Source organism: Taeniopygia guttata, chromosome 17 (genome assembly GCF_048771995.1).
Source record: "Taeniopygia guttata chromosome 17, bTaeGut7.mat, whole genome shotgun sequence".
Taxonomy (NCBI): Eukaryota; Metazoa; Chordata; class Aves; order Passeriformes; family Estrildidae; genus Taeniopygia; species Taeniopygia guttata.
Window position 1 is genome coordinate 9,690,484 of NC_133042.1, and position 12,186 is coordinate 9,702,669.

The following is a 12,186-nucleotide window of genomic DNA, read 5'->3' on the forward strand; positions in this document are numbered from 1 at the left end:
TAATGGTTTTGGGCTCTTTAATTATTAGTAATACCCAGCACACACCACACAATTTACATGTGCAAGTGCCACATCTCTGCACTTGAGTCACGGCACAGCCTGCCCACTTCACCAGGACCAGAAAAAGAGCCTGCTGCCAAGGGGAGAGGGCTTCAGCTCCCCTTCCGTGGGTGGGTTTGGCTCTGGTCTGGGTCTAGAGTGATAGGCATTCTCAGGCAGAGGACGGTCTGTCTTCACCTTCGTAACCTGGAAAGAAATGCAAAGAAGTGATACGACTTCTCACAGCATTTAATGGCCAGGTTAGGTCAGAATTTCAATGAAGGACTACCAAGAAGAACCAAACAATAGTTAAGGACACGTTGTTCAGCTGATGAGAGCTCCTCAATAGTTCTAAGAAAAGGGAAGGGAGGGATGTTTCATCACAACTACAGAATAGCTCCACATGAGCATGAGCTTCATCCCTAAAGGAAAAGCCTCTAGCAGGAAAAGCAAAAAGTAAGAATTTTGTTGTCTAAGAAAAGCACAAGTCTACTGGAAAAGCAATCCTGGAAAATGCTGCCAGTCTTGACTTCTACCATCCCACAAACTTCCAGCGCTGAGTTCACAAAACACCATCAAGCCAAGAGATGCTGGAGACCTGGTCTGGACAAAAAGTGCATACAGACAGGCAAGCAGGATGTGCCTGAAAGGGTAAGAAGTTACCTTGGAGAGGTCTCCCAGGTCGGGCCTCACCCAGCCCAGCTTGTCCAGCACGCAGGAGTCGAAGGCTGCCTGCTGCTTGCGGCAGCGGCGCAGCTCCTGCTGGCTGGAGTTGTCGATGCACGTCCAGTAGGCGGTGAAGGGCTCGGCGCAGTGCGTCCGGATGCTCCTGGGGACACCACAGCACAAACCCCTCAGCAACCACCACCCAGCCTCTCTCACTCCAACCTCAGCTCGGGGCTCAAGGGCGTTTTGCAGCTTGAAGTTCTCAGGAGCATCTAAACCTTCAGTCAAGTCAGTGTTTGATACAGGTACCTGTGGAATTTCCATCGCTGCAGCTACAATTAATGACAGCAATAGCTTAACTATGCTCCTGTGTGGAGATTTTTGCTGGGTGGACAGTCACAGCTCCTCCATGGGACATCTTTGTTTTGCAAAATGTTACATTATATGGTGCTCTAATGCTTCCAAATAATTTTGGTGTCTAAAGCTCAAAAAGCCATGCTTAGAGCAGAGGTTTCAGCTGCTGCACTGGAGGTGGACATGCCTTGAGGTAATTAAATTAGGGCCTTTAAAAACAGTACTGCACATGCCTTGGAGCTACATGTTTGGTCAGGAGAGGCAGGTGGTGCACCTGCTCAAGCTTTCTCAGTGCTTCACCTATGAGACAGGGAGGACAGACAATGAAACGCTCAGGTTGGTTTCCTGGAGTTCACCACTCAGCTGCAAGGTGCAGCAGCCTCACACCACTGCCCTGAGCTCCCAATAAAAACCCAGGCCGCTTGCTCTGGAACAAAGGCAAAAGAGCTTCAAGTGACAGGATAAATCCATGTATAAATAAGGAAGACAAAACACATGGGCTCTATTCCCAAGAGCTAAAGAAGAAAGTATAAAAGTTTTAAGGCGGTGATGGCGGCAGCATTTTTAATTAGAATAATGGAGTTACAGAATAGTTTGGGTTGGCAGGAACCTTAAAATTCATTTCATTCCATCCCCTGCCATGGGCAGGGAACATTTTCCACGATGCCAGGTTGCTCCAAGCGCCATCCAACCTGGCCTTGGACACTTCCAAGGGATGAGGAAGCCACAGCTTCTCTGGGCAACATGTACCAGGGCCTCACCACCTTCACAGGGCAAGATTTCTTCCAAACACCTAACCTAAACCTGCACTCTGTCAGTGTGAAGCCATCCTCCCTTGTTCTGTCACATCATATATGCTTGTCACAAGTCCCCCGCCATGTCTCTTGTAGCCCGTTAGTACTGAAAGCTGCACTAAGGTCACCCCGGGGGCTGAGGAGCCGCAGCTCTCGCAGCCCGTCCCACAGCAGAGGCGCTCGAATGACACCGCCGGGCACGGCCCGGGCGCCGCCACCTCCGGGCCCGGGGCTGCGGCGGCCTCCCGCCGGGCCCCTCACCTGAAGAAGTCGATGGCGCACTGGTTCACCTGCCGGCCCTCCCTCAGGCACCTGCGCGGGTCCTTCTCCTCCCAGCGGCACAGCATGAACTCCTTGTTGGGCCGGTCGCACTGCGAGCCGTAGTGGTGCGCCGCGGCCTTCAGCACGGCCGAGCTGACCGCCACCTGCGGCGGGGCACAGCGGCCGTGAGGGCGGTTGGGGCCGGCGGGGCAGGGCGGGGGAGGCCCCGGCGGCCCTCACGCACTCACCTCCTGCACATCGAGCTCCTCGAGCGGGGGCACCCGCAGCACCCCGGGCATGGCGGCTCTCCTTGAGCGCCCTCAGCGCGCACCCCGCTCTGCGCACGCGCGGCCGCGGGGCGGGGCGGGGCGGGGCCGTTGCCGCGGTGACCGGGACGCGCCGTGAGGGCCGCCATGGAGCTGGTGGGGCCCCGGTACCTGGGGGGCGTCGTGCGCGGCAGGTGGGGGACACAGGGGACCGGGAAGGGACACGGGGGGTGCTGGGGGCAGTGGAAGGGTGCGGGGAGATGGGGGCACAGCGGGGTTCGCAGGGGACGCGTGGGAGCGGGGGGCCCGAAGGGAGGGCACGGCAGGGGATCCGCGGGCATTGCAGATGGGCCGTAGGGACAAGGGGGGTCGCAGCGGGTTGGTGGGACCGGGGGACTCCGGGGGTACGGGGTTGCCACCGTTCACCCCCGGCATGCCTTCCAGGATGGAAGGATTCGGCTACTACACGCTGCCGACGGGCACCGAGTACCGGGGCTCGCTGTGGGACGGGATGTTCCACGGGAAGGGCCAGCTGCTGCGCCCCAAAGGCGGCGGATACCGGGCGCTCTGGGACCGCGGGGTGCCCACGCAGGTACGGCCGGGGGGTTCACCCTCAGGGGCCTCCGCTGGCAGAGGTTGGAGGTGAAACACGCGGATTTCCGAGCCCAGGCAGCGTTCGGCCCCGCGGGGTACGGGGAGGCTGCTGCCGGCCGGGCACGGCGGACAGCATTCCCGGCAAAGGGCGAGCGGAGCCGCGCTGGCCCTGCCGGTGCTTCTGTCCATCCATCACGGTTATTAACTCTGCTCTCAGACGTGTTTTGCAGGGGAAATACACTTTTATAGATGGTCTTGAATACGAAGAGGAAAAATGGCTTTACTGCGACGGCTACGACAGAAGATTCTATACAGAAATCCGTTCTGGTTTTAAACCACCAGGTACTAAATTGCATTTGCGATCCTGAGAGTCTGGAAGGAATTAAACTAACAACTTTGCTTAAGAAAGATTAATTCAGCTACATGAGTAACATGGAGCAGAAATGCTCTGGCTAATTTCATACAAGCCTGAGATGCTGCCAGGAGAATGTGGACACCACCTTCCACCAGCACAGCCTGGGGTGCAGCTCTGCAGCCACAGCGGCTCTCTGGGAGCAGGACAGGCCTCTATGATCTGCAGCTTTTGTCATCCTGATTAACCCTTTTGTACCGTTCACCCTCACAGCATCAGCAAGGTGCTTTTCATACAGAGAAGTCAGGCAAAAACAATTAGTTTGCATCCAGGACACCAAATGCAGTTTCAAGCATCTCCCCCACGTAGCTTTTAGTAGATACCAAAAAGGACATTTGTGTTCAGTCTATGTTTTTGCTAAAGTCTTCTATAATGTTTTTATTTATTGTAGTCAAAAGGTGGGTTTATAGGGAAAAAAAGTGAGTAAAATCTGTAACTTAATACATACAACACATAGAATATTTTAGTGATGACATGGAGTTCTGTGAAGCCAGCAATTCTTTCCTGGCCCCATTTTAGATTTTAGGGTTGGACTTGTAATGTTAACTTGGTGGGCTGAATCACAGGACTGTGAATGAGGAAATCAAAGTGATCATTTTTTATCACACAGCCTTTGTGTATGCATTTTTCCATTTTCATTTTCCCCATCTGCAAAATTGATGAAATGTTTTACGAAGTTTATTATGAGGTAACTCTGTTATTTTTATAGCAAACACCATGGAGATGTATGTTAGTTATCTTGATCAAAGGCATAAATAAAAAAAAAAAAATCAAACCTTGTTTTTCCCCTTCAGGCATTGCTCAGCTTACAAATCTGGATCCTCCCAAAATAATCCCAAAAGGTTGTTATGACTTTGCTGATGGATTCTATAACCCCAAAACCAGAGTAATTGTTGACTACAAACGCAGGTTTCTGAAAAATGCAGGTATGGTTTAACTTCTGCTGCAAGGTAAACTAAGAAGGGTTTATTATATCTTCTAGGATGCCTGATTAAAGCCAAAATATAAACAACTCCATTACTTGGTTCTATTATCAGTGAGCTAAAATATTTTTAACTTATTTATTTTATCAGTGATTTATGTATCCCCAGAGCTGTACAAATCATATTTTGCAAAATCACAATGAAGTATTCCCAAGCATATATGAATAAATATGTTTTATTACCATTTGGTATGTTAATCTCAGAAAAATCTTCAGTCTCTCCTGTTATGATCTCAAGCAAGGGAGTGGTTGTGAGGGGCACATCACTGATCCTGAAAGCTGAAAAGCTCCATGTTGTCAACCAGCAAAGTGCTTAAGCATGTGCTGATCTCTACATTTTGGAATTTATTCAAATGAGTTTTTTAAAACTCAGTTTATTAAAATGAGTCTGGGTCTTACCTTCCTGAACAGGAAACCTTCACCTTGGAGAGCCATGTTTGGAATAGAGTCTGGCAAATATATGGATAGGTCCATAAATTAATAAACCTTAGTTTCCTTAGGGGAAAATTAGTTCTTACCAAGCCAAAAGAGAAACTTTTCAAGTTAAAAGCCACAGAAAATCGCCAAACAGTTGACACTGGGATAACTAAAAAAAATGGAGTCTGACCTGAAAAAAAACCTACTTAGTGTTCTGGCTATTTAATATTTGTGTTTATTGCCTTTTTAGCACAGAGGGTTTTAAAATGAAACTGATTCCCGAAAGCAGCCACCCACCCTGCTATTTTTTTTTTTTTTCCCCTCAAATGTTCAAATTGGAAAACCTTTTTTTTATTTTTCCTAGAAAACAGAACCTTTAATTTTCAGTGTGCTACAGTTTAACAGTTTTGTTGCTTAGAAACTCCATTTTTCAGCAAATTTACTATTTGTTGTAAAAAAATTCTGCTCTGCTCTACTTTCAAGAGCTTTTGTGAGTGTGCACTGTGATATTGGAGGAGGGAAGTGGGGAGGGGTTAAATGAATTGGAGATACCATCTGCTATAAAATATACCCTGTGATACATGGCCTGTTTTATAAACGTTGAATAAAAACTGATCTAGATTATTACAAATGGCATTGATCCAAAATACTGGAATGCAGTGGGCCTACTGATGAGGAAGATAAGAAACATGCTTTCCAAAAACACAGGAACCTACACAGATTAGTACAGGAGGGAACGCCTTGGAATTCAATTTATTGTTTTTTAATCTGTTCTTTGAACTCATTGTCCTTTATGACATTTATCTCAAGCCCTACAAATTATCCCAATCAATAGTGGCCCAGCAGCCCGGCGCAGCGTGCGGCCTGACAGAGCGCTGGAGATGGGCTTTGTGTGGCCCTTCCAGCCAGGGCCTGGACACAAAGTTCAGGTTGTTGATGTCAGTGTGAAGAAGGAATGTGGCATGTAGGCCAGACCCTTCCTCTCAAGAACATGAACACAATTGAAAAACCCAGCACTTGTTCAACATCAGAGGAACTCCTGCCGCCCCAGGAGAGATGATTCAGGACACAAGGCCACTGAAGTAAAGAGAAAAAAAAAAAAAATTTAAAAAAAAAACCCAGCTGTAAGCAGAAGAAACTGAGGAAGAGGCTGAGATGACAGGGAACAGATCCAGAATTACTCCATTATAGGTTGGGCAGGAAAGAGCAGGAAAACCTCCAGGCTTCCAGCCAAGTCTTGAAAGCATCAAAAGCAGATGGTAGGAAGCATTCAGGAAGTTCTTACAACAGCTTGACAGGTTTACCAAAATGACACTATCTTCCTCAGCCCTGGCAGCAGGCTTCAGAATGCTCCAGTCCTCACCTTTCACCCCGGCCCTATTATGAAGCAATTGTTAATTGTTCCTCGGCTGTTTGTGGGAGAGAAGGAGGGATCCCTGAGCCTTGGCACGGCCTTGGCAGTGCCCAGGTAGGGCTGCAGAGCAGGGCAGGGCAGGCGTGCTGGGAACGGGGAGTTTGCTTCCAGCACTTGTCCGTGCAGAGGAGAGGATGTCGAGCCCCACGGAGGCTCCTGAGGAGCCTGGCAAGCGCTGCACTCCTCGAGCTCGGAGGTCTGATCCTCATTTACTCGCAGAGCTCTCGCTGCTAGAGCAGCGCAAAGGCCCGTCGTGAAAACATAATCAGGCCCAGGGAATGAAATGACAGCAACAGCTTTGTTATATGTTTTTATCTAGCGAAGTCTTCCAAATTCTCATTACAGCCTCTCAGTTATTACTTCGTCCCTAAACCTCTGTTTCCTTGGGGATGCTCAAATTTCTCTTGATTCTCCATGTGTTCTTCAAGCTTTTCTTTTTTCCAGAATTGCGAAGTACGCAAAATTGAGCACATAAATAAGAATGGGAAGGCTCATTTGTAAGAAGATACGTTGTTTATTTTTAATAGATACCGGGACCAGGCTCCTGTTTCACCAGGAGTATTCCTCTTTTTTTTTTTTTTTTTCCCCAGAAACAGGACTCCTGGCACCTTTGTAACAGAGTTTGGTCAATAGAAAGATCGGAAGATTTCCCAGTTTTTCAGTGAAAAGTAGAAACTACAAGACGTTATTTTTAATGCAAAGCAGAGAGGTACAAGAAGAGCTGTGACAGTCAGATTTTAGACCCTCTTGAATATCAGAAAAGCCCATAAATTTCAAAGAGAAAATACAATCAAAGCCAGGAAATTTTTTATACTGAGATGGAAAAGATCTCAGCAGATTGCCTGGGTCACCTGTCTTGATGAAAAGCAAAGATATTTTTGATGAAAATTGCCTTGTTTCTCCTGTGGTTTTCACATGAATGGGTTAAATAATATAAAACATGCTTTTCCTAATTCTAGTATGAGAATATTTATTCTACTATTTTCATATTTCTTCTTAGATTTAATTAGTATGGTGCATAGGGGAGCTTCCTGTGCAGTCAATATTACCTGAAATATATTGGTACCTCTTCCTATAAATCAAGAGCAGAAAGACACAAAATCTGCCTTTTTGCTCAGAAATCAGTAAGGGAACTGAATTAAGAGCAGGAATAGGCCTAGAAGACCAAGACAAGTGTCTTATGAAGAGGGGCTTTGGTGTTGCTGCAGTCCCAAGCCAGCCAGAAATCAGCATTTCTACAAGCCTGAAAGTCTTGTGAAAAGCAGCAGGAAAAATCCTGCTGCTTCAGGAATCATTATGAACTGAAAAGGTCAAGATTCAAGAACATTATTTTCAATTCATTTAGAGAAGTCAGGGGTTAGAACGTCTGAGGTTGTGAGGCTGACCCAACTCCCCAGGCATGGGGGTAAAGCCATTTTAATTCTAAGCCTTATTAATCACAGACTTACAGTTTCCTCATTTTGTTACCTTGGGATGGAGGTTCCCATGCTTGGTCTGGAAGAACTGAGCAGCACAAGTATTTTGGACAGTCAGCAACAATGTGTTCAACCATTTCAGGTTTATCCAAGAGCACAAATCCATGAGAGAAATCTCCTACATTTGGACATTTTTTTCCTCACAACTCAGATCTGACTTGCACCAAGTGTTTTTTGGGAAATGTAGACTTTGAGTTGTCTGAAAAATGCTGTTGAGAAACAGCCATAACCACTCAATAATCGCTCAGGGTAATATTTCTATACCTACCCTCATGTACCCCAAATACATGCAGATGTTTGCGTGCTCTTTCTCAGAAACTACTGGAGAATTGGGTGTGGGATGAGGACCTGGCAATTTTTCAGGCCTGGAGTATTTCTGGAAAAAAGACAGCAAATTTAACTTTGAGTCAACTGCAGCGCAGGAAAAAAGATTGACTGCGCTGAGGGATCATGCACGGAGCTTTATTCCCTGTTCTTCTCTGAAATTGCCCGTTCTGATGATGGAGGGAGTGGATGAACAGCCTGATTCCAGGCTAGTCCCCATGTGATTGCCTAAGAATGTATGAGTTGTTTTGGCAGATGCCCTGAGCAAGGAGAGGAAAGCCCCAGCAATACACATACAGAGGGAATATAGTATTTTTGTTCGAATGAATTTAGCTTCCCATAGATTTAAATGTCTACTTATAAGGCAGGACCATTTAATCTTTTGTACATTCGTTTCTTTTTTATTTGACTTAAGATACTGAATTTAGATGAGGTTTAGTTCCTACATATTGAAACTCTTAAAAGCTCTTCAAATAATTGTTCTTTGGATACTTGTTAGGCTAAAGAAATCAGTTTTGATCGGCAGTAAAAGTTCATGCTATTTTAAGTGCAATGCTATAGCTATTTTCTGTTGTATATTTAATCATTTTGAATTATATGTCATGTAAAAGATTTTAGCTCTGGGGCATTTGCCAGATGGCTGATTCTGCATTTCACACAACAAAAGAAATAATGTTTGTGTAAAGCTCTTAAAAATAGTTGGTAATCAGTATATTCTACAACGAATAGGATCCAGACCTGTTTGGAAAAAAACCCCAGCTTTTGCAGAAATTAATTTAGAGGATTTGGTCTCTACCTCTGGGCTCTGAACAAAACAAATTGTGTCTATTGTTTGCTGATTTTGTAACATTTAACAAGTTAACTGGATTGTAAATTTTACTCATTTTTATGTTAAATGCCGTTTATTGCAATCCATTGATCTTTTTCTCTTTACTTTGGCTGACAAACTTATTTCTGAAAGCAGGGTTGTAAAGCAGAGAGCCAATGCTGCTCTCTGCTTACACAAGTAGAGCATACGAATGCGAGTAGCCCTTTGCTTTTCTTGCAACAGCTGCAGTGCTTGTCCTTTTTACTGCTAGTTCCTCCTTCTGGCCTCTTTGATTCACATTCCTTCAAAATACCACTGCAAAAAATATTTTCTCTCTCTGCCATGGCATTCTGCTTCTTCTCTTTGCCCACAAGGCTCTGCAGAGCTACCTACAAATTCACCTTCTGGTCTTGTCTCCTCCATCTCCCACATACTTTTTCCCTTGGATCTAGTTCCAGGACATAAGTTTTAGTCACATTCATACAATTCCACTTTTCTGGTACTTGCTTTCCAGACTCTGTGGTAGTCAAAAGCTTTGAAAAATATTACATCCAGAAGCAGGTCAGAAATTGTATTATAACTCTTGGATCTGGATCTTCAAAGTGTCACTTATCTACCTCTTCCTATTTTTTTAGTTAGATAGCTTTTGTTCTGATGTCAGAGCTCTGGATCTAAATAATCCCCAGTGCTTAATAGATTAATTGAGGAGCCAGATCTCAGCAGGAGGAGAGGCAGAACCCTGGCAAGCATCACAGTGGGGCTGCTGAGTGGGCAAGGCCAATGGCTGAGCAGTGATGATGGCAGAGAGAAATTGAGTCCATTTAAAATTATACTCCCAGATTCCTGTGAGAAGTTGAGGGGGTTTTCTTGTCCTTTTTTTTCCCCTTATTCTACCCTAAACACTTTAAAAAATGTTGGACCAATTTTCCTACCCATCATATGCTCTTTTTGTATCTTTTTATACAGAAATGTGTGAAGATCAAGCACATTTTGGATGCCATTGCAAAATTCATACATATGTCTTTCACAGTGTCAAAATCTGCTCAGGTGACAGACAGAGATACTTGGAGACATCTGAGCAACCAAGAACATTGCTAGATTAAATTTGGTTTGCATGTTTTAATCTGAAACATCCTCCATTCAGCAAAATAGATTATGAACCAACATAATTTATATTCCAGACTATAGCCAGCAGTGATAATAACATTTGCATCATGATGTAAGTTACTACGGTAATTTCAGTAGCTATAGCTTTTGCAGATATATTGTTCCTTCTGGTTTCCTGGCCTTATCTTTTTGAAAATTGTGGAAGTTTCAGTTCCAAAGAGTGGCATGCCAAGAATAACACCTTTGTTTGGGTGCTAACCATCCTATTGTGAATCCATTAAATAGGTTCCACACAAGTCTTACAGGCACTTACATTCAATATACAGCTCATGTGGAAATAACTTTTACAAGAGATGGAAAGTTCATTTGGGGGCCATTTTGGAATGACAGTAATTAAAAGAGAATGGAAGGGTGAGAATTTGTGGGTGGAAGCAAAGGTTAATTGAAAACATATTTTCCATTTTCTTGCCAGCCTTGATGTTGGTGGGGTCAGGTGCAGTAAGGAAAGGGGTGCTAGGGACCCGGAGGGGGCAGTGGAAATGGAGGGGTGTGCCAGGCAGAACCCATGGCTGAGATGCTATCACTTGTCATTGTGATTGTGCAGTGGAAGAACATGATAAACTGCGCTGCGGGTGCTGGGAGGAGCCAGGGATGTGAAAGAATTCAGTGATATTGTTGTTTACAATGGGCTGCATGTGCTTGGCCCTCTGCAAATGGGGAGGAAGCTCAGCTGCTGCTGGAGGATGGTTGTTGTAAACACAGACCATACAAACACACCCTGCAAACTGTGGGCATGGACAGTGCCCACTCCCAGTGCTCCCTGTCCCGCTGATGCCACATCCCAGGGGCATTGCCTCCCCTCCTGGCCCTAACAGAGCACACAGAGGGGTGGCACCTGCTCACATCAGGGCTCAGCCTGCCCTTGGGCAGGGCAGGGAGGCGTGGACCTGAATTTCAGAGTGCGCCAGGCCTCCAGTGCAGACACAGCCTCCAAGACATCAGGAACACATACCAAGACCTACAAGCTACCAAGACCTAACACAGTCAGACAAGGTTTTTAAGGTGAATAATGTCATTTTTCCCCTGTTCAAACCACTAGGTATTCTAATTTTAGCAAACTTCTAGGTGTTTCCCCGGGAAAGCAATAGTTAAGAGAAGCCTCCATGACAATTTTGCCAGTCAGTCTCAGCTCTGTGCCATGGCAGGCACCTAAGCATGCAGAATCCTCAGAAGTCTCTCACAGCTGAGGTTTCCATAAGCAACACAGAAACATGATAGTTAGAAGCAAATAATTCTAAACTTTGCAATATGCATTTAATATAGCAAGATTAAACGCACCTAAATTACAGTGTGTTCTCATGTCATCCCTTGGAAGCACCCTGAAGCAAGGCCACCCTGAATTTTCAGCTGTTTCTAATCCCAGTTGAGAGATAAATCTGGAGTGTGGTATTTGGGGAAATCTCTTCTGCCACTACTTTTAGCCTGAACATTGGAAAGGAGGCGAGTGTTTTCATTTTGAGAGAGCAGAAATCCCCTGATTTAAGTGGGCTGCAGTTTGAGCTCCCTGTGGAATACACCTAGCAGTGGTTGTGACACCTGTTTGGACTTTGCCAACGTTTGGAACTTCCCTTCCCCTAAAGCCCCCCAAAACAAGGCAGAAACTAGCCAGGCAATATTTGGTGAGAAGAATCAATTCTGAAATGGGCCACTTCTGGGAACACATTACAGCCAACAGCTTTAGCTGGGTCTCATTTACCTAAAGAGGCTCCCCAGACTGACCTGCTGGCTGTGTGGACAGTGTCCAGCAGGAGATCAGGACACTTGCACCCCTCCTTAATCATCTTTTGTGGGCTGATGCTGTTTCTGGGGACCAGTCCTGCAGGTGGCTGCCAGGATTGGCTCCGTGTGCCTCTGCCTGCTTAATGAAAAACAGCCTGAATTAATCACAAAAATAACAGAGAGCTGTCCCAGTGTGGGCTGGCTGAGGAGCTCAAAATTCAAGATATATTTAGTGGGTGCTAGAAACTGATCTAATTTTTGATTGAGACACAAGGAAATAATTCAAGAGCTCATCCATTACAATCTTTTGCTGTTTCGGTTTCAAGAGTCCAATAATATGTCATGATAATAATGATAATATATCACTGACTTTGGAAGAAATAACTGGGTAACATTTACTAACTGCACAGGGATACACCAGATTGCAGTGAAATGCTCAGACAAAGCTTTTTTCCTTTACCTTCAAACACCAGCATGGTTAGTCCTCTTTCAGC

General features: G+C 45.6%; 2 protein-coding genes across 4 annotated transcripts in view; one reads left to right on the forward strand and one right to left on the reverse strand.

Moving 5' to 3' along the window:
* Nucleotides 1-2,502, reverse strand: NDUFA8 (NADH:ubiquinone oxidoreductase subunit A8). Of its 2 annotated transcripts, XM_030286272.4 has the most exons (4): nt 2,363-2,502; nt 2,115-2,278; nt 703-868; nt 1-246 (listed from the first exon to the last, which is right to left on the reverse strand). In XM_030286272.4, the coding sequence occupies exons 1-4, from the start codon at nt 2,411-2,413 to the stop codon at nt 109-111; spliced, it is 519 nt and encodes a 172-aa protein (XP_030142132.1). In that variant the 5' UTR covers nt 2,414-2,502; the 3' UTR covers nt 1-108.
* MORN5 (MORN repeat containing 5) overlaps nt 2,468-12,186 on the forward strand; it is a 14,448-nt gene continuing 4,729 nt past the window's right edge. Inside the window, exons 1-5 of one of the 2 annotated variants that reach the window (XM_072936491.1) lie at nt 2,468-2,574; nt 2,825-2,972; nt 3,205-3,316; nt 4,181-4,312; nt 9,773-10,025. In XM_072936491.1, the coding sequence (XP_072792592.1) occupies nt 2,528-2,574; nt 2,825-2,972; nt 3,205-3,316; nt 4,181-4,312; nt 9,773-9,909 (576 nt within the window). In that variant the 5' untranslated portion in view covers nt 2,468-2,527 and the 3' untranslated portion in view covers nt 9,910-10,025. Of the gene's footprint in view, nt 2,575-2,824; nt 2,973-3,204; nt 3,317-4,180; nt 4,313-9,772; nt 10,026-12,186 lie in introns of those variants that run through there. The other variant, XM_030287041.4, reaches the window with a different exon arrangement.

What these genes read in the sequence shown, in the direction of transcription:
- NDUFA8 (XM_030286272.4), bottom strand. Translation starts at nt 2,413, where the DNA reads ATGCCCGGGGTGCTGCGGGTGCCCCCGCTCGAGGAGCTCGATGTGCAG. An exon ending in AGGAGCTCGATGTGCAGGAG is followed by an intron (nt 2,279 to 2,362) that starts GTGAGTGCGTGA and finishes GCCCCGCCGCAG; the next exon opens with GTGGCGGTCAGCTCGGCCGT. An exon ending in ACCTGGGAGACCTCTCCAAG is followed by an intron (nt 247 to 702) that starts GTAACTTCTTAC and finishes ATTTCTTTCCAG; the next exon opens with GTTACGAAGGTGAAGACAGA.